General features: G+C 36.1%; 1 protein-coding gene and 1 non-coding gene across 2 annotated transcripts; one reads left to right on the top strand and one right to left on the bottom strand.

Moving 5' to 3' along the window:
- The first annotated feature begins 6,149 nt into the window (after positions 1-6,149).
- LOC112417846 (small nucleolar RNA R71) lies at positions 6,150-6,256 on the top strand. Its single transcript, XR_003008291.1, has one exon. It is a non-coding gene; the product is annotated as a small nucleolar RNA R71 (small nucleolar RNA).
- A 3,265-nt stretch (positions 6,257-9,521) lies between these two features.
- LOC25481081 (chitinase 2) lies at positions 9,522-10,821 on the bottom strand. The gene has a single exon (XM_013586433.3). It carries the CDS (start codon positions 10,730-10,732, stop codon positions 9,800-9,802), a length of 933 nt encoding a protein of 310 aa, XP_013441887.1. The 5' UTR covers positions 10,733-10,821; the 3' UTR covers positions 9,522-9,799.
- Between the last annotated feature and the right edge of the window lie 12,056 nt (positions 10,822-22,877).

Raw genomic sequence — 22,877 nt, 5'->3', positions numbered from 1 at the left:
TTTCGGTGCCTCCTTGGGTAGAAGTGTTGGTTCTTCTTTTACTAACTCCTCCACACTCAGACCTTCCATTGGAGGAGTTCTATTCAACAGCTCTTCATAAGCTTTTGCCTCCCCTTCCAGTTTTGTACCTGCATTTTTACTAAGCATACTTCCAAACCATCATGTGTAGTTGATGCTAAAGAGCACTCTTTCACGCAATGGTCGATTATATCTATCATGCAACAAGAATCCTTAATGGAAGGACTTTTCATTAGTTTAGCAAGTTCAAATTCAACAGTCTCCTTACCGACATTAAAGGCAAGCTTACCCTTTTTTACATCAATGATGGCTCCTGCAGTAGCAAGAAAAGGTCTTCCTAAAAGAATTGGTACTTGGTTGTCTTCTTCCATCTCCATTACAACAAAATCAGCGGGGATGTATACCTCTCCTACCTTAACGGGGACATCTTCTATGATTCCAGCTGGATACTTAACAGAACGGTCCGCTAGTTGTAGGGTCATCCTTGTCGATGCAAGTTCCCCTATTCCCAACCTCTCATAAAGGGATAAAGGCATTAGGCTGACACTGGCTCCTAGATCACTTTATACGTCAAGACTGCATACGATCTAAGACTCCTTTATTTATATTGGTTACTTGGAGGTTCGGAAGTAATGTTATTTTTCAGAAAAACATGGATTAAGACGAGCCCGCCAAGGGCGAAATTAAAACAAGAACTCACCAACAACGCGCGACAAATAAAACCATGGAAAAAGGATGCATATAGGAGGAACGGTCCCACACCATGATGATGAAACTCAAGATTATTCTTACCTTTTTTCAATCTTTGAGATTTGTTATGTAGATTTTTAACGAGGCCCCCTTTTTTCATTAGAAATTATTTTTGTCTTCAATATTTGACTCTAGCATGAATAAAAGGCATCTACACAGAACCCGCCAACATATACGTCAAGCCGACTAGTGGACTCTGAACGTCGACTTGGAAATTTACATCAACCCGACCAGTGGGCTCTGAACGTCGACTCGGAAAAATACGTCAACTCGGAAATTTACGTCAACCCGACCAGTGGGCTCTGAAGGTCTACTCGTAAAAATACATCAACTCAACCAGTGGGCTATGAATGTCGACTCAGAAAAATACGTCAACCCGACCAACGGGCTCTGAACGCTGACTAGTAAAAATACTTCAACCCCACGAGGCTCTAAACGAAAGCGTCAACCCTACGTGGCCTTGAACGCCCTGTCAACCCTACGAAGCTTTGAACAGTTTTTAATGTCAACCATATGAGGCTCTGAACGAAAGCATCAACCCTATGCGACCCTGAACGCCCTGTCAACCCTACGAGGCTATGATCAATTTTTAACGTCAACCATACGAGGTTGTGAATGAAAATCATCAACCCTACGAGGCTCTAAACAATTTGTAACGTCAATCCTATGAGGAACTGAATGAAAACATCAACCCAATGCGGCACTAAACGTACTGTCAACCCTTCGAGGCCCTGAATAGCTATCTATGTCAACCTTAAATAGGCTCTGAACGAAACAAGAAAGTTACAAAAATTCTACACACCATGTTTGCCTACAAGTACATGCTTAATATGGTTTAAAAAAAAAAATCAAAGTACATATAATCAAGAGAAAAATGAAGTTTTATAAAACTCCAATAACTATTGATCACTAGACCTACTTGGGGCGTAAAACTTTGAAACATAAAGACATTTATATTAATGCTTCTCCCCCTTTAGTCATCTACAAAGAGGATTGAGAGTTTCAACTAAAAAGAATTAGGGAGTAGAATCCCCAAAATCATTGGATGACTCAGGATCAAAGATGAAAGGATAATCAAACACATGAGGGGCCACAACCAATCTAGGAGCATTGATGACATGTCATCTTACATTATTATTAGCATGTTTTTAATTTTATTTTAGTAAGAATTAGCTGCAAAAAGGAGGAGTATTAGAACAATTGCAAATTATTCTGGCCTTTTGTAATATTTTTTATATTTGAGTCTGTAATTATAGTTTTCCCGAAACATTGCAATTTTAAGGGTTTTTTGAAGTAATTCGCGAAGAAATCATGCAAATCGTCAAATCAAGAACAACTGAAGAATTGTGAAGATTCAAGCGATAAGAATAAAGATTCAAGAGGTCTCATAAGACTTACAAATGATTAGATTGAAAGTAATAAAGAGTATCGTTCCGATGGGGATTTATGAATTTGATTCACTCTTAAACAATGATTAGATAGAAAGTTTAAAAGTTGTATTTTTGTTTTGAAAGAAAATAACAATAATAAAAGCGCTTTGGGATTATTGGTACGTCATGGTAACAAATCTTTCACAAACCAAACCTTAAACCTAGAACCTTATGTTGGACCTATTTTCTAAAGACAAGTTTCACTATAGCCTATCACATCTCTTTTCGGTCTCAGTGAGTGTGTTTCGTTAGCAACCACGCCTATTTTCATGGTTGATTGCTATTGAAATCCTTGAAGCTCGAAACTTTATTGTCTCAAGGTTTGCTAAACTATTTTCATGTTTCACAATCCTTGTCTAATTTCACTTCTTCCAATATCAAAACTTCATCTTTCGATCCTTCGCTTGATATTTGTGATTATGAATTAACAACTATAACTCAATATGTTTGCTAGCTGCTCTATTTATAGCCTATAACTACTTAAGCCCCAAGAAATACATCAATAGAATGTTCCACAATAAACCATGAGCTTTAGGTCAGAAATAAACTAAACAGGCAGCTTGTCGAAGAAGCAAAAGGAGTGTTGTGGTGGTGGCACGGCTCCAAATCTCCCTTCTTTTGCTCCAAGACTCAATCTTTGAAATATTTGTTCCTGAAATTAAATAACTTGCAATTAAAGTAAAATAGTTCTAAAAAGGAAATAAAAACACATAAAATCTAAATAAAACCGACTTAAATAATCTATTAAAAACACTAATTAATGATTCATCAAACTCCCCCATACTTGAATCTTTGCTTGTGCTAAAGCAAAAGGCTTAAACATTAGCAGCATAAACAAGATTTAACATATGATAAGATTATTAAAACTCATGTCTCCTCCAAGGCTTTGTTTCAAGCGCACCCTAATCGCAACATCAAGCATTTCTCATGAACCTATTCAACCCAACAACAAGTCTCAAGTGAGTGCGTGTGTGTGTGTGTGTGTGTGTGTGTTTAGTCCAACTTTTTCTTGCTCCTGTGTAAGAGATATTACGAGGAAACAGTTCTATCCTTAACACTAAACCAACCGAGAAAATTTCATTCTTCATTTCATATAAGAGAGATGGGAATTATTTGATCACTTGGCATTTAAGCAGTTTTGGAGAACTGCAATTTTTTATTGATGTTTGGAGACAACACCTTCATGTAGGAAGTCAGGTAGTGCGGCTCCTACCCCCTAGAGTCAATGGTTCCCCCTATATATGTATTTGTTCTGACCCCTTTTTGCTAAGTGAGAAGGAATTAAAGAAGCTAGTTTAATTTTTAGAGACAACATCTTCACGTAGGAAGTCAAGTAGTGCGGCTCCTACCCCCTAGAGTCAATGGTGCCCTAGAAAATATTTTTTCTTCTGACCCTCTTTATTTGACCTTTTTATTCCTCACACTAACTTATACTACTTTTACTCTGAAAACTTTTAAGGGTCAATTTACCACTAAAGTTAAAACGTGCTCCTTAAAATACCTACCTACACTCTTACTCAAAGACTGCAACTATGCGCTTTTCTAAAAAAGAATTTTCACAATAAAACAAGATGTAGGTATAGCAAGAACACTCAAAACACAAGAAATTAGTTTCGTGTGCGACAAATGACCATTTCGGAAGAGACTTAACAAAAAAAAAATTATGTCATATTTGCTCTACATGCCTTTCGCAACAAAACAAAACAAAAAATTAAAATTCAAGTGAGTTTGGAAACACTATGACACTTAACTAAACAAGATACTTTATTGGTTCCTCCCATACTTGGGTGAAGCATTGTCCTCAATGATTTGAAAAGAAAAAATTGCAAGAAGTAAAAAGGAAAAGGAAAAGGGAAAGCTCACAATTTATTGGGGACACTATGGAGGATCCTGGAGATTAAGGTGCTACGTCATTCTCAAGATCATGTGGTTATTTTGCTCGTGCATGCGATTGCCCCTTTGAACATCACCGCGTAGCCATGAAATTTCAGCACCTTGTCTTTGTTGCTCGGTGCTTATCCTTTGGTTTTCGTTTTACATCCGTGTACACCGATCATTGTCATATTGTCCACCGATTCATGGTCATGGTGCACCAGATCATCATGCATGTGTGCAGCTTCCTCATTCTCATACACGTGGGTTAGTACCAACATAAAGCAAATTTTCCACCTTTTCTCTTTGAAGCCATTGACCTAGTTTGAATTGGGTTGGTTTGGGTGAAGGTTTGGTTTTGTAAGATTTTGTGTGGAAAAGGTGGTTTTAGTGATGGGTTTGGGTTTTAAGTAAGATTTATGAGTGTTTGGGTGAAGATTGATGAAAAAATTGGGGTTTTTGGGTTAGGGTAAAAGGGTACACGAATTTGATGATATTGGGGTTGGGATGGATGATTGTTGTTTTTGATGGGTGAATTATGTTTGAAATGAACTTTGGAGATGATCTGGGGAAGAAATTGTGTGATTTGGTGAAGTTTTGAGAGAGATATGGAAGTTTGAAGGTTGAGGTTATGGAGGTTTTAGAGAGAGAAGTTGAAGGATGAAAGAAGTTTGTGTTTGAGAATGAAGGAAGTTGAAAGAAAAAAATTGGGTTATAGTGGTATGGGAGTCGCGCACGGCCGTGTGGCCAGAGGCACGGGTCGTGTCAACTCCCTGGAGTTTTGGTTGGTTTTGTATGCTGATGGGTTGGCACGGCCGTGCCAAGCTTCTGGTCAAGCGAGGAATTTTTTTTCTTCATTTTTCTTCTCATTTTTGGACAATTACCTACAAAGCAAATTAAAACAACACAAAACAAACAAAATAAAAGCAATAAAACTCGTGGGTTAACTCCTGCGAAGCGCTTGTTTAAAGTTATTAGGTTAATGGTTAGAAGGTTTCTCTACCCTATACCCAACCTTTCACGAAGGGACAAAGGCATCAAACTGACACTAGCCCCTATATCACACCTGGCTTTCTCAATGGTTTCACTCACAATCACACAAGGGATGGAAAAACTACCGGAACCTCTGAGGTTAGGCTTAGCAAGCCTTTGTGGGAAAGGAATTTTGGATTTATGAGGTGGTGAAACAATTGGCTTATCACTCTCTCCTATGGATTTCTCACTTTGTGGTTTTTCGCTTTCTATCTCACCCTCAATTGTCTTAGTTTTCACAACGGAGTCCTCTAATTGCTTACCATCCCTAAGTGTAATTGCATTTATAAGGCCTTTAGGGTTGGCTTAAGTTTGGCCCGAAAAGATATCGAGGGTTTGAGAGGAGGTAGCCACTTGTTGGGCTACTTGAGAGATTTGAGTCTCTAACATTTTGTTGTGAGTAGCAATGGAGTCCAGTTTTGATGTAAGCTTGACAAGAGAGTCATCCTACAGTCATGTTTGATTCTTAAGCTCTTGGAGCTACTTGGATTGATTTATAACATAATTTTCCATTAAAAGTTTCAAGCTGGATTTTTTAGGGACTCCTTGGTTGTTTGCATAACCGGGTGGTGCTGTTTGTACAAAGGGATTTTGAGGAGTTTTATAAAAGTTTTGATTTGTCCTCATCCCATATATTGAGCATAATTCAATTGCTCAGTACTTTCAACAACACTACTTAGTTGGCATTCAACGCCAGTATGGCCAAATATACCACATACTTCGCATGGTGGTGAAACAGAAGCAGATGTGACAACAATTACACTTAATTTATCAAATTTCTGAAAAAGTGTGTCCACCTTAGCATTCAAATGATCAAGGGCAAAAGCTTCATACATACCTGCCTCTTTTTTAGAGGGTGAAGGAGCAACAAAAGGGATGACTCTCTCACTTGTCCACTAATAGTGGTTTTGGGCCGTGTCCTCGATCAAAGCATATGTTGTTGTGTATATTTTATTCATCAAATCTTCACCTGCAGCTGCATCAACATTCATTTTTGTGGTATACAAAAGATCATTATAAAAAGTGTGGATAATAAGCCACTTCTTTAAATCATGATGGGGGCAAAGCCTAATCATTTCTTTGAAACGCTCCCACGCATCATAAAGAGATTCCCCATCTTTTTGAGTGAATCGTGTGATTTGATCCCTCAATTGAGCAGTTTTACAAGGGGGAAAGAATCGGGCAAGGAATGCTTGCCTCATTTGGTCCCATGAAGTGATAGAACCAACTTGCAATTAATGAAATCATGCACTAGCTCTATCCCTTAAGGAAAAAGAAAAGAGGTGCAGCCTTACGGCCTCTTGATTTGAAAAATTGATTTTGCTGCACTAAGTAAATAAGTGCATGTTTGATTTCAAAATTATTTCCCTCCACTGTTGGGTGCACAATAATAGCGTATGGCTCATCTGAAGATGCGATTGCATACTCTTTGAGAGCATGTTCTTCATCCATATCGTTATTATTATGTGCATTTTATCTTCTTTCACGGATGAATCTTTCAATCTCATGAACGAATTCTCCAAGACTTCTGGTTCTTCTCATTCAAAATTAAAAACTCCAAAAGCTAAAGGCAAAACGAAAAATGAAAAAAAAAAAAAAAAAAAAAAAAGGAATTTTTTTTTCAGTCTAACCGTTATTAAAAAAGTTAATCAAATTGTCTAACTCCCCGGAAGCGACACCAAAAACTTGATGCAATAAATCCGCAAGTGCACGGTTTACCGATGTAGTAAGAAAGAGTATCGTTCCAACAAGGAGATATGAATTTGATTTACTCTTACACAATGATTAGATTGAAAATTTAAAAGTTTAAAAGTTGTATTTTTGTTTTGAAAGAAAATAACAATAATAGAAGTGTCTTGGGATTATTGGTTCATCATGGTGACAAATCCTTCACAAACCAAACCCTAAACCTAGAACCTTATTTGGACCTATTTTCTAAAGACTAGTTTCTTTTTAGCCTATCACATCTCCTTTCTGTCTCAATGAGTGTGTTTCGTTAGCAACCACGCCTATTTTCATGGTTGATTGCTATTGAAATCCTTCAAGCTCGAAACTTTATTGTCTCAAGGTTTGCAAGACTATTTTCATGTTTCGTAATCCTTGTCTAATTTCACTTGTTCCAATATCAAAACTTCATATTTTGATCCTTCGATTGATATTTGTCTTTATGAATTAACAACTATTAAACTTCGCCTTTCGGTCCATCGATTAATACTTGTTAATTCATTATAAAAACGGTGAAATAGATTAGAAAATAGATTTACATAAAATAAGGGTTCGAGGCTTGGTTTGATAGGGATTAGGTCATTAGACTCATCCAACAATCCAAAGACAAAGAATTCTACTCACTCATGTTCATTGTAGACATAGAGAAGAAGCACAAGAACATGAAAGTAAATAACAAGAAAATAGAGATGAACTTTTATTCAAAGAAACAGTTGTCACTTATTATTTCCAAGAACAAAAGATGATTCAATATATTTGCTAGCTGCTCTATTTATAACCTATAACTACTTAAGCCTTGAGAAATATATCAATAGAATGTTCCACAAGAAATTGTGGGCTTTAGGTCAAAAATAAACTAACCAAACAGCTTGTCAAAAAACAAAAGCAGCAAAAGGAGTGTTGTGGTGGTGGCATGGCCGTGCCACTGGAGCCACGGGCCGTTCCAGGCCTTCTGGTGGTTGGCTTCATATTTTTGCACCAAATCTTCGTATTTTTGGCTCGAATCAGCTCCAAATCTCCTTTCTTTTGCTCCAAGACTCAATCTTTGAAATATTTGTTCCTGAAATTAAATAACTTGCAATTGAAGTAAAATATTTCTAAAAAGGAAATAAAAACACATAAATATATAAATAAAGCAGACTCAAATAATCTATTAAAAACACTAATTAATGACTCATCACTAATGCTCTCATAGATGTTTTAGAGTCTATTGAAGGGGTTATGTTGAAAGTTCATGGAAAACGCAGCATGACCCACATGCGGTATTTTAATCATAATTCAAGTTATAAAGGTCCTAAATGATTCCAACCAAAGGAAATTGAAATGTAACATTCATACCTATAACTTTCAAGAAGGAACCTTAATCCAATTCGAAACATATAGTGGTGAAAATGATTGATTTTCTTAAGCGTAGGAGAGACGCACAACTGTGCTGACCCATGTGTAGTATTTTGATCATAACTCATGTTGTAGATGTTTGATTGAGGTTAAACCAAAACCATTGGAAATCTAACACACATACCTACAACTTTCATGTTTACACTGAAACCCAATTTAATACGGAAAATTGTGAAAAAGATGGATTTTCCGAGGTTGTCTGACAAAAATCGAGGGCCGGGTTTCAAAAATCAGAGGAAGACTTTTGTCGAATAAAAAAATGTGAAAAACTGCTTAAAATCGGGGGCTGATTTTAGCCTTTCGGAGCCCGATTTTGGGTAACAGACAACTACAAAAATCAGTTTTAAAATGCATTTTTCGCCCAATAATCACTTTTAAACCACTAAACTCAATTACAGTACTCCCAAATCATCATCCTAAAGTTACACTATCATTCCAAGACTAATTCTCCACTAACCTACCTAATTATCTACTCTTTTTAAGGCTATGGACTCAATTGAAACCCTAAACTAGATTCCCTTAATTCTAATCTTTCAACATCATCATACGAACATTAACATCTAAATATTTCAAACAACCCCCAACATATAATAGTTACCCTAAAATGAAAGGAATCTCCCCCTTACCTCGAATTGTCTGAAACGTGATATTTGGCTCTCTTCTCCTTAGCTAGGGTTTGCCTCCTTTCCTCTCCTCTTCTTTCCGGCTCTCATGTGCAACAATAGTCTCTTTCTGACTCTCTATTCCTCTATTTATACTAGGAAACTAGGTTAACCGTCTATTATTACTTTTCTCTCCTTTGCTAAGAAGAAAGTTAAATGAAGGTGGCAAGTGAACAATATCCTAATCGCACTTAAAATTGTAAAAGAAAACTTTTTTTTTTAAAGAAAAGTAATTCTTTTATTTTTTTCAACAATGTGATTACTTTTCTTTTCTTTTCTTTAAAGTAATCATATTATAAGTTATAACTGAAAAGTCATTCTATTGCTTAAAGAAAAACTGAAAATGGACGAAATATAAACTTATTAGTGAATCGGGACAAAAAACATTGCATCTTCAATTTGCTTGTAGTTAATTATTTGAGAAATGATATTTGTACGACCTCTTGTGAGAACTTTTTTAACAATTTTCTCTCTCATACTCACATAATGTTTTTATTCTCGCTCTTCCTTTTTTTCTCTCTCTCTCTATTGTTTTTTAACCAATAAGAAAAGAGAAAAACAAAATTGTCAGTAAAGTTGTCATTTTGCTTCTTTTTATCAACTTGTATATCTTCTAAATTAAGTCATACATACATATAATAACACAACATAAGAATTAGTTTTTCCACTCGGATACAATGACAAAAGATATTCATTCAAATTCAAACACAACATAATATTGATACAAAAAAAAAAATGTGGCAAGCACAACACACACATGCAGTAGTACTAAATAAAATCACACACATGATCATGGGTCTTATTTAGAATATGTAACATATTATATTATGGCATATTGCTATAATATAATACGTGATAAATGACCCGATCGAAAAATAAAATATTAATTATTAGCTATCATGTAGCTAGTAATCAATTATTGGTAAAGAGTTCTAGTAGAATTTCCTCCAAGATGTAAGGCTCGATGTCATTGCTCGGTGGGTTGGCAGAGTCATTAGCACTCCAAACAAAAAGTCCAGGGAGTGATTTGTTGTTGATCAGTCTTGTGACGCCCTCAATGAACACCTGTCGCTTCATCTTAGTATCACTTGGATCGGTGCTAACACCTACCAAAAGTTTAAGCTCACCGCCGTAATCCGTTACTAGTTGATTGTAGAGCTCATCAAACTCATTCTCTGTGGATATAGTTTGATTGTAGAACTTGTAATCAACATAGTTAATATTCATTTTGTGGTCCCAGAACAATGTGCGGTAGTGGGCTTGGAGGAGCTCTGTCGGAGCAATGGACACATATTCCATGGATTTGGATACATGCTTATCCTTCTTGAGACGTTTAATAACTTCTCCAATGCAGTTGGAGAAGTCAGCCCCAGTCACACTAGAATCGATATACTCATAGTTAATATCAATACCATCAATTATGCTAGTGCAGTGGCAGCTATTATCATTGACAAGGTAGTTCTCATAGTCTTGAATGATATGTCTGATCGAGCTTGTGGCATTGAAAATCCATACCTTTTTCTCCTTAGGATTGAATGGATATTTAGGGCCATGGCCTCCAATAGTTATCATAACCTTCATATTCTTATATTTTTTCTTGTGTTCAAACACTTTTTCTGGGCTGAAGTAATCAAAGTTCCAATCACGAATGAAATGTCCCGTTCCTTTTCCATCTTTATACGCCTCAGTGGCGAAGCCTAGAATGAAGTGGAATTGATTGACATCATCATGGATGATATTAACAGGAAAATCATCTAAAGTTTCTGGCTCATCCTTCACGCCAACGTATTCTCGAAAAATTTTTGGCCTCAAAACGGTTTTGATATTCTGAGAGTGATCAGACATTGTGATCGAAAATGAAAATATGGAAAATGTTAAAAAATTGATAGATAGAGTTGGTTTGATTGGTTATGGTTGGAATGCTAAACTCTAGGTATGCCTTTTTATAAGCCTGCAAACTCAATTTAATAATGTATAGATGCAACTAATTCTAATTAAATATAGACTAGAATAATTCATCTAAAAAAATATAGTCTATAAGAAATCTTATTTTTATTTTTAAAAAAAAAAAAATAGGAACACTAGGAGGTGTCTTGTGTATGCCTATTAATTATTAGTTTTATAATTAAGTCTATATATCTTTGCATATTATTAACTCAAGTATTATCATCATCTATCATTGATTTCAAACAACATCCTCTTCCTCTCACGTGACCATTATTTGGTCATGCAATATTAAACCTATTTTGTAAACAAATCAGTGCACTAATCAATGCTATACTATAAAGTTTTTTTTTGTTTTTTAAAGAATTATACTAGAAAGTACAAACTAGAAATAAGAGCAATTATTCCTAAAAAAAAATATTAATAATAAATAAGAGCAATTTATTATTCAATAAATTTTCATTATTACAGCAGTTGACAAATTGTTATCTACTCTACCTATACCTATTATTATAATTAAATAATATTAAAATGAAACGGTTTCACGTTAATACATTAAATTATTTTTTTTATAATTTTTTTGTTCCATTGAGATAAAAACATCCTCACACTCTCTTCCTTCTTCAACTTTTATGTTCTTTTTAACGCTTTTCTTTATGTTCTATGTTTCTCTTCAAGCCGGTCTAAAGGCCAAGTGATCTAAACAAGGATTTTAGGTCTCAAAATTTTGGATAAACAAAAGACCTCTAAAAAATTAATTTGGTTAGAAGCATATTATATGATAGATAAATTATAGACATTTTCATAGCTTAACTGATAACCAAAAAGCCTCAATTACGCTTATCTGTGAATTGAAATTTTGGTCTCTATAAAATTGATATTTTATATATATTCTGTTAAAAAATAATAATTTTAAAGGCCACATTAAATCTTTTGCTTTAGGCCTCTTAATCCGTTGGGTCGGCCCTGTTTCTCTTCCTTCCCAATTTTTATATATTTCTCGTTCTCAGTTTGAAATGGTTTTTTGGATCATTTTGTACCATTTTGATGCTGCTTCAGCGTTAAAGCTATGACCATATGTTGAAACTGCAACAGGTATGTTACCATCACAGTTGCAACCACTCTAATGCGACGGTTACAAGTTCTTTAAATTTGTATAGTGACTATCCTTTTTCTTTTCTTTTTTTCCACTCTCTTCTACACCCGTATGTAACCACCCAACCCACCCGCCAACCGTTCAACCCGTCATTCGACAAATCCGATCATTGCAATGGACAAAAATGGGTTGTTATTTACCAACCGCGATTTCGATCGGATTGACGTTTTCGGACCGTCACCGTCCGAAACCGCCCGTTTGACCACCCCTACTTCCAAGACATTGGATCAAAACCATGCATGAGGAAGAGTAAGGGTGAGAAAAAATAACCAAAAACCAAACCTCCGAATTATTTCAAGGTGTTGCAAATATGTCCTGTAGGAAAATATAGAAATTAAAATAAGCAAAAATGTCCTAGAGAGAATATAGAAAGAAAAAACAAATTAACAACAAATAATTTGAAGTCACGTTATTGTTTTTTATTAAATAAATTTTTAAGTAAAATTTTTGTCTTATGTACCGATAGTTATTTTTTTATTTGAAGTCACATTATTGTTTTTTATTAAATAAAATTTTAAGTAATAATTTTGTTTTTTTTCTTCTAAACATGTAATAATTTTGTCTTATATACCTATTGTCATGTTTTTCTTATGGGTTCAAAGTATTCTGGTTTTATATATATAGGGGGTTGCTAACTTACTCTCACAAAAAAACATGAAGGTTGGACAGTCATAATATTCCTAAGGACCTGAAAGACCTCCAATCCACGATTCATTGTATCAAGACTCCGATCCAAAGAAAAACTGAGTCGTAGTCTTCTCTGCGATTTAGTATCCTAACCCTTACTCAAACCTAAATCGCACCTCACGTACGATTTAGAGAAATACCGATATGGCAACACCAGAAGAAGCACAAATGATGAAGACTCAGATCGCCCAGTTGTTGGAACAGAACGAATTCTCGCTTCGGTGGAGACTATCCAGCAACTACAGCAGCAAGAAAAGGCGGATTCTCATCACGGCGAGTTGGATGAACCAGAGCCCCAACTGTTTTAAACCGAAATATGGAACGCTCCAGTCCCGGATAACTTCAAACCGCCGCACTTGCCAACTTTCGATGGAAGGGGCGATCCTTCTGAGCATGTAACCGTCTTCAACACTCGGATGTCCGTATACGGAGTTGCTGACTCCCTTAAGTGCAAGCTGTTGGCGGGTACCTTTGCTGATGCAGCTTTACGCTGGTACATGAGCCTTCCTCGCTTTTCCATTGTGGGTTATCAGGACATGATAAAGAAGTTTACCCAACAGTTCTCCGGAAGTCGCCACCGAAAAGTATTATCAACCAACTTGTTCCACGTTCGACAGGGCCCAAACGAATCACTAAGGTAGTATCTCGCTCGCTTCAATGATTTAACAATTAAAGTTTCCAACCCCAATCAAGAGGTTTTCGCTGGCGCTTTTCAGAATGGTTTGCGTGCTGGACAATTTAATGAATCACTCGCCCAGAAACCCGCTGACTCAATGGAGGAAATAATCGCTCGTGCTGAGTGTTATGTGAAAGGAGAGGAGAGCAATGCGGAGAAAAAGGCGAGAGATGCAAAGGAGAGAGGAAACTCCGGGGGGAACGCAGAAATCACTATGTTCCTCCTAACAGAGACAGAGGAACGTTCAAGAAGCAGTATGAAAGAAACATGCATCACTATGCGCCCGAGCACTTTACCCCTTTGAAAACGCGCCCTGAAAGAATCATTATTGTACTTTTTCTGCAAGTACAAAGGTGTAAGTTAACAACCCTACTCTGACTTGTCATTAACTAAAAACTCAAATCCTTCTTTTTAACAACTACTTAAACCATTGGAAAGGCTGGAAATGAGCAATCCGCAGGAAATTGGTTTACTTATTTAAACAATAAATAATGCAGTTCAATGCATTTCAGAACGGTAAAAATATCAATTATAGAAAAAAAATCATAAAATTTTCAAGAATGACATAAACATCTATTGAACATTAAAAACAACCATATTACTTATGATATAACAATATTCAATCAAAGTCCAATAACTACATATCGATCAGTGCCGTTCACACATCTTAATTTGTAGCCACAAAAAGTTATTATAGTAAATTAATTATCCACTACTAGATCACTCATATAGCTAGCTTGACATAGGCATAGGCATAGTACAAAATTATTAATGCTACAGGTTACAACACATGTATTGTAATTAGTACTACCCCGTCCCTAATTATAGGATCCTTTTAAAAAAATAACGAGAGTTAAGATAGTGGATATTTGTATTAAATATGTTTGTAATTACTATTGCTTTTACAATTTATCCTTTAAGAGAGAGGGTTGGTTTTTGTTTTCAACATGTTATTTATTGCTAATTGAAGAAAAAGATGTATAATAATAGGGGTGTGTATGTAAAGAAATAATTAATGTAGTTGGAAATAGCAAAGGGATCTTATAAAAAGGGACAAAAAAAATTCTCAAAGGGGCATGTATGTAAAGAAATAATTAATGTAGTTGGAAATAGCAAAGGGGTCTTATAAAAAGGGACAAAAAAAAAATTCAAAATGATCTTATAATTAGGGACAGAGGTAGTATGTAGTTAGCGCATGTCAGTATACGGAAGTACAATACAATACATATACATGAATTTGGAGTAGTGAATTTCTCTTTTTCTCTTCCTGTCAAAATTAATTTTCTAAAGTTATAATTCCATATGTATAAAATAAAAGTGTTGCAATAGAAATGCCTACAAAGTATATTCATTGGGAAAAATATAAAATGATATTCATTCATTTAAATCAAGAGATTACATCATTCAACACCGCTAAAAACGTAAGGGATGAATCTGCAAACAAACTCACAACATCCAAGTTGGATATCTTTGCCATTTCTGCACACAAACAATTCATTCAATTCAACATTCATATTTATTTATGCAATAAAGAGAAGTGGTTCAACCCCCTACTTCAATATTAATGTATACTCTTTAGATTGAGATTGTGTGAAGTGTGAGCACAAGTATCCCACATTCAATAAAGAGATTGGGCATGCTGTCACGAAATTGTGACCACGCGGAACTCAAATCCCTCACCTTACTACTTAATTTCTCTTATGTTGACGCTATCGCTTGTGTTGTGTGTTCTTGATAAATAAAGTTTCGTTCTTCAAGGATTTGAATAGCAATCAATCATGAGAATAGGCGTGATTGCTAGAACACACTCACTGAAACCGAAAGGAGATGTGATAGGCTTAAGAGAAACTTATCTTTAAAAAGTGGGTCCAACATAAAGTTCTAGGTTTAGGGTTTGGTTTATGAAGGGTTTGTCATCTAGATGAACCAATAATCCCAATGCGCTTTTTTATTATTATTTTCAACTGTTAAAAAATCCAAACTTTTCAACTTAAACTCTTTTCTAATCATTGTTGAAAGATAATTGAATTACTACATCGGTAAACCGTGCACTTGCGGATTTACTACATAATGACCCACCTCTATTTCCTGGGAAACCTTTCATTTACCATTTATTTTGCGAACTGAACTAACTATCTAGTAAAAACATAAATAATGGATTAACAGCGCTAGACCCACGTAGAATAATAAAATTGAGCAGAAGACTTTAGTTCCTACTTCATAGGAGGAAGTAAAGACATAGAAAATAAAAAACCAAGCAAGTTAAAATTCAAGGTAGTAGGAGAAAGAGAAGGAGTATAAAATAAAAGGAACAAAGTGGGTGAGCTGGTTTAAATCTTATAAGGAAGTAGCGATTTTCGATTTAGGAAAAGTAGTAGGAAGAATTAATTCCAATCTAATAGAAGAAAGAAATGGATTAAAAGTACATGATAATCAAGTATGAAGGTTATTTTCAATCTAATAAGAGAATGAAAAGAATAGGAAGGGGAGTAGAAAATATGGGCGAGTTAATAACAGAAGGCAACGAGTAATTAGTTCTCATTAAGTGAGATTGAGTATGATTAAGACTCCTTTATTTTGGAAGATTGGAAGTAACGCTATATTTCAGAAAAACTCACCAAATAGCACGCCATAAAGAAATATAGAAAGCAACAGTCCCGCCAATAAAAGCTTGAATATGAAACACAAAGTTATTCTAACCTTTCTTGACCTTTGAGATTTGCTTTGCAGGTTTTTCAAGAGCCAACCTACTTTTTTATAACTCTCCTTCTTCTACTGTTCTACTTTGTTCAGATACAACTACTACATAATCTAGAAGAAATTAGTTCTCATTGAATATGACTGCATACGATCTAAAACTCCTTTATTTATACTGGTTACTTGGAGGTTCGGAAGTAATGTTATTTTTCAGAAAAACATGGATTCAGACAAGCCCGCCAAGGGCGAAATTAAAACAAGGACTCACCAACAACGCGCGACAAATAAAACCATGGAAAAAGGATGCATATAGGAGGAACGGTCCCACACCATGATGATGAAACTCAAGATTATTCTTACCTTTTTTCAATCTTTGAGATTTGTTTTGAAGATTTTTAACGAGGCACCCTTTTTTCATTAGAAATTATTTTTGTCTTCAATATTTGACTCTAGCATGAATAAAAGACATCTATACAGAACCCGCCAACATATATGTCAAGTCGACCAGTGGACTCTGAACGTCGACTTGGAAATTTACATCAACCCGACCAGTGGGCTCTTCAACACTTAAAGTGTTTAGATCCTTAGCTTCCTCAATGGCAGTCACTTTTGGTCTCCATCTAGAAAGGCAAGCTTCTCAGAATCTTGCTCACATGATCAGAAGCAACATAACTCTTCTTCAGTATTTGCAGTCCAGATACTAAAGTTTGAAATCTTGAGTACATCTCCTCTATACTCTCATCACCCTTCATCTTGAACAGCTCATACTGATGAACTAGCATAAGTGCCTTTGCTTCTTTAACCTTCTTGCTACCTTCGTAGTTAGCACAGAGTGAAGCAAACATTGCCTTAGCAACAATGATCCCTCTGATCTTCTGATGCTTTTTGTATAGCTTCTTCTGAGCAGGAGTGTATATCTTTCTGTCAATAGCAGCTCCTTCTTCATCCAAGTTCAGATCATCAACTCCATCTTCAGGAATATCCCACAGCTCCTCATCTAATCCCATGATGTAGTTGTAAATGTTGGTTTTCCACCAAGAAAACTCTTCTGAATCTCCATTGAACTTTGGAGCTTTTCCAGAATCTGATTTCTTGTCAGCAGTACCATAGTCATGTCCAACATTAGTGTATCTTGTAGATGTACTGGATTCAGGTTCAGCAGGCATGTTTTTCTCGGATATTGAACTGTCACACTGTTAAGTGCTTTGATAAAAAACCAGGCTCTGATACCAATTGAAGGTGAGAAAAACACAAGAAGGGGGGGTTGAATTGTGTTTTCTTTTTCTCAAAAAAAAAAAAACAAATCTTCTTCTGATATCACTTCAGAAGTTGTTGAAGAGTGCTTCTGATGTGATAATACTTCAGATGCAATTAAATTGCTTCTGATGTATTGTTCAGAATCTAATACGCAGCGCAGTAAAAACAGAGTAGAGAAAAGAAAGAGAGACACAAGCAATTATACTGGTTCCTTCCACAAACCGGAAGTAGTCCAGTCCCCCTTGCACTTCCAAGGAGATTTCCACTAAGAAATAATCACACAGATTACAACTGCTCAATACTACCTAGTATGAGACTTCACAAATGCTCAAGCACGCAGGCAAGAGACTTCCTATGCTCAAGCACTAAAGCAAGAGACTTCTAATCAAACAGAATTACACAGAAAATTGTTTGAGTTTGAACACTTGATATACAATCAGTGGTGTTCACAATACAATGCAATTGAGAGACTCTAGACTTAAGAATTTCTAAGATATATCAAATCAACACAGAAATTCAAAGTGCTTTGTGTGAAACAAATTTGGCAGAGTTTGGGCACTTTTAACTTGTTGTAATGTCTCTGCTGATCTTCAAGTCTTCACTCCTTTTTATAGAGGTGTGTAGAGAGACGTTGAGATCTTTAAGCACGTCCAAAAGAGTCGTTGAGAAACCTTGATCAATACCAATGATCTTTTGCCTGATTTGGATGTTGTCCTATGAAGGATCAAGTTCAAATCCATTCCTATCTTGAAGGAACATTTCTGCAGACAGAGCTGTTATCTTGTCTTGTAGCGTAGTGATGAGATAAAACCGCAAGTGCACGGTCTTACCGAAGTAGTATAAAAGATAGTATCGTTCCGACAGGGAGTAGTTCAATTTAATTAACCTTTAGAAATGATTAGAGAAGAGAAAAGAATTGTAGGTTGGGGTTTTCAAACGATTGAAAATTAATAATATAAAAAGAGCCTTGGGATCGTTGGTTTCATCTAAATAACAAGTCCTTCTCAAACCAAAACTATAAGCTTATAATGTTATGTTAGACCTAATTTCTCAAGACAGTTTCTCTTATGTTCCTCTAGCAACCAAGCCTATTTCGCTGACTTGATTACTATTAGATTTTGGTTCCTCTAACAACCAAGCCTATTTCGCTGACTTGATTGTTATTAGTTCCCTTGAAGATCGAAACTATATGTCTCAAAGATTGCAAATCCTATTTCGCTGACTTTGCAATACTTGTCTAAATTTACTTGTTCGAATATCAAAGCTCCACTTTCGTTTTACGAATTGATATTTGGAATAATGGATAAACAATTATCAAACCCTCCACTTTCGTTTCCACAGTTTGATAATGGTTGATCCATGGTAAAGAGGTGAATTTAGATAAGAAATTAGGGTTACATAAGATTAAGGCTTAGAGCTTGGTCATGATTAGGATTATGTCATTTAGACTTATCCAACAATCCCAAGACAAGGAGAAGTCTACTCACTCATGTTCATCGTAGACATGGGGGAGAAGAGAGAAAGCATGAAAGTAAAAAACAAGAAAATAAAGGAAAAGAAAAGAACTTTGATTAGAAAAGCAATTGTCACTTGTTGTATTCCAAGTAAAGATGAATATTTGTGATGGAAGGCTACTCTATTTATAGCATTTGTTCAACTTAAAATCTAAGCTATTACATTCGGGCTAAAAATAGAGTAGCTTAAAATCTAAGCAAAAGCAGCAAAAGTGACTCTGGAGGGTGGCACGGCCGTGCCAGGCTTCTGACTTGGGGGAGACATATTTTTGTCTCTCAATCTTTCATATTTTCGCATCCAATCGGCTCCAAGTCCCTTTCTTTTGCTCCAAGACTCAATCCATCCAATATTCGTTCCTGAAATAAAATAAAATGCAATTTAAAGTAAACTATCCTAAAAAGGAAATAATACTAATATAAAATAAAATAAAATCTAAATAAAACTAGACTAAAAAGCATATTAAAATAGTCAATAAATGACTCATCAAACTCCCCCACACTTGAATCTTTGCTTGTCGTCAAGCAAAAGGCATAAACATAGTAGCACAAACAATTTTATCAAATGACAATTCAATTAAAGCACATGTCTCCTCAAGGGCCTAAATCCCAAATGTACATTAATCACAAACTCAATCATTTCTTGTAATTTTTATTCAACCCAACGATCAAGTTTCAAGTGAGTGTGTGTGTGAAGTCCAACCCTTTTCTTGCTCCTGTATAAGATAGGCATTATGAGGAAACATGGTCTAATCCTAGCACTAAACCAACCAAGAAAGATTCCTTCTATAATTCATATAAGAAAGATGGGAGTATTTGAGAATCTTTGTTCTTTGCCATTTGCACATTTAAGTTCTTTATTTAAGGAACAACATCTTCACATAGGAAGTCGGAGGGCCTACCCCCTTCCCCAATCTAGATTCAATGGTATCCCTTAAAACATCATCTTCACGTAGGAAGTCGGAGGGCCTACCCCCTTCCCCAATCTAGATTCAATGATGCCTTTTAAAGTTTTTCCTCAAGATAACAATCATCTTCACGTAGGAAGTCGGAGGGCCTACCTCCTTCCCCAATCTAGATTCAATGATGAGATCTCGGAATTTATTTGGTTTTTTGGCTTTTTATGAACTCCCTTATACTAACTTATACTACTGGCACTTTGAGAATCTTTAAAGGTTAATGCACCACTAATATTAAAACGCGTTTCCTTAAAATACCTAGTCATACATTTACTCAAGGGAAGCAACTTTGTGTTTTTCTCATTGGAGAATTTTATTCACTTTAAAACAAGATGTGGGTATATTAAGAAGACTTAAAACACAAGAGTTTGCTTTCATGTACAAGAATCAACCAAATAAGAGGAGACAATGAAAATTTTGTGTCATGATATTTTCAATAAAAATTAGCTACTTAACCATGTCTTTTACAATAAAACAAAACAAAAGAATAAAGTTCAAGGGAGTTTGGAAACACTACGACTAAAGACACTTTATTAGGCTCCCCCCACACTTAGGAGAAGCATTGTCCTCAATGATTCAAGATAGTAGAAACGAAAGAAACAAGAAAAAAGTGAGAAAGGATGCGGAAAGCTCACAATTTGCCGAAATTTGAACCCCGGAGGCCTTCAGGTTGGCACGGCCGTGACAGCTGTAGCACGGGCCGTGCCGTCATTCTGCCAATTTTTATGGAGGTGGTGTTGTGATTCCTGGCACGGCCGTGCCAAATCAAGCACGGGTCGTGCCACCTTTCTGGTTCTTGGAACTTTGATTTTTCTTGCGTTTCCAAATCAATCGCGGACATTTACCTACAAAACAAAGAAAAAAATAACAGAAAACAAAGAAAGCAATTAAATTAGTGGGTTGCCTCCCACGAAGCGCTCTTTTATCGTCACTAGCTTGACAAAAGTAAGGATAAAAATCCTTAAGGCGGGTCATTAAGAGTGAAATCAGCCACTACTTCATTTACTTCTCCGGTATTATAGATTTTAAGCCTTTGTCCATTAACCGTGAAGGATCCTGTTTCTTCAGAAAAGATTTCAATCGCCCCATAAGGGTAGACCGTGCGAACTTGAAAAGGACCGAACCATCGTGACCGTAGTTTACCTGGAAAGAGCTTTAGCCTAGAATTAAAGAGCAGCACAAGGTCACCGCTTTTGAAGTGGTTCTTGACGATTTTCTTGTCATGCCAATTCTTAGTTCTCTCCTTATAAATGCGGGCATTCTCATAGGCATCTATCCTAAGTTCTTCTAGCTCGTTTAATTGAAGTTTTCTTTTTTCACCGGCTAAATTGGGGTCTAAGTTGAGGTTTCTAATTGCCCAATAGGCCTTATGCTCGAGCTCAACGGGAAGGTGACAAGATTTCTCATAGACAAGTTTAAAAGGGGGGTTTTATAAGCCGTTCGATAGGCCCAAAGGGCATCGTCAAGCTTACTTGACCAATCTTTTCTAGAGGTTGAAACAGTTTTTTCAAGGATAGCTTTGATTTGTCTATTTGAGAACTCCACTTGTCCGCTAGTTTGGGGGTGATAAGGTGTCACAATTTTGTGCCTCACTCCAAGTTTTTGCAAAAGTTTTTCAAAATGTCTTGAAATGAAGTGAGACCCTCCATCGCTTATCACAACCCGCGGCACTCCGAACCTAGGAAAAATGACCTTTTTAAACAGTTTTATAACAACATGTGCATCATTAGTGGGGGAGGCAATGGCCTCAACCCATTTGGACACATAGTCAACGGCTACTAATATGTATTGATTCCCAAAAGAGGAGGGGAATGGTCCCATAAAATCAATACCCCAAACATCAAAAATTTCTACTTCAAGGATGTTGTTCAAAGGCATTTCATTTCTTTTAGTAATGCTACCGGTGCGTTGACATTTGTCACATTTAGAGATAAAGAGATGCACATCTTTGAAAAGTGATGGCCACCAGAAACCAGAATGAAGAATTTTGAAAGAAGTATTTTGTGTACTGGCGTGGCCACCATAAGAAGAGGAGTGGCAATGAGTTAGAATACTACTTACCTCGTTTTCAGGAATGCATCTCCTGAAAATCCCATCTGAGCCTCTTCTGAAGAGGTAGGGACCCAATAGTAGTGCTTGAGATCATTGAAGAATTTCTTCTTTTGTTGGTAGCTTAACTCAGGCGGTAGCACTCCTGCTGCAAGAAAATTAACAAAATCTGCATACCAAGGTGCGTCAGTTTGTGCCAATAAGAAGAGTTAGTCATCCAGGAATGAATCATCCAAAGGCAACTCATCTTCATTGTTCTCCCGAAGTCGGGACAAGTCGTCAGCGACAACATTTTCTACAACCTTTTTATCTTTTATTTCAAGGTCAAATTCTTGGAGGAGCAAAATCCATCGGATCAATCTCAGTTTGGCATCCTTTTTGTTTAGCAAGTATTTTATGGCCGAGTGATCTGTGTAAACAACGATTTTTGATCCCACCAAGTATTGCCGAAATTTGTCAATGGCGTAGACAACTGCTAGCAATTCTTTTTCTGTTGTTGCATAGTTTACCTGTGCCCCATCTAGGGTCTTACTAGCGTAGTATATGGCATGCATCTTTTTTTCCTTTCTTTGACCTAACACTGCCCCAACTGCATAGTCGCTTGTGTCACACATTATTTCAAACGGCAAGCTCCAATCTGGTGGTTGTATGATTGGGGCAGTAATTAGTGCTTCTTTCAACCTGCAAAATGCCTGCAAACAAGCGTCATCAAAGACAAAGTCTGCATCCTTAAGAAGCAAACTTGTTAGTGGTTTAGTGATTGATGAAAAATCTTTAATGAAACGGCGGTAGAACCCTGCATGTCCTAGGAAACTTCTAATTTCTTTGACTGAGGTGGGAGGTAGCATTTTTTCAATAATTTCAATTTTTGCTTTGTCTACCTCTATACCTCTGTCAGAGACCAAGTGTCCTAGGACAATTCCTTCTCTTACCATGAAGTGACATTTCTCCCAATTTAAGACTAGGTTCACCTGTTCACATCTTTCCAAAACTTTTTCAAGGTTAGTCAAACAATCATCAAAACTAGATCCATGCACAGAAAAATCATCCATAA

Source organism: Medicago truncatula, chromosome 2 (genome assembly GCF_003473485.1).
Source record: "Medicago truncatula cultivar Jemalong A17 chromosome 2, MtrunA17r5.0-ANR, whole genome shotgun sequence".
Taxonomy (NCBI): Eukaryota; Viridiplantae; Streptophyta; class Magnoliopsida; order Fabales; family Fabaceae; genus Medicago; species Medicago truncatula.
The sequence above is the reverse complement of the archived record's forward strand: the minus strand, read 5'-3'. Positions and strand labels throughout refer to the sequence as shown.

Bases quoted from the DNA above. Each gene is read 5' to 3' on its own strand.
- LOC25481081 (XM_013586433.3), bottom strand. From the start codon at position 10,732: ATGTCTGATCACTCTCAGAATATCAAAACCGTTTTGAGGCCAAAAATT.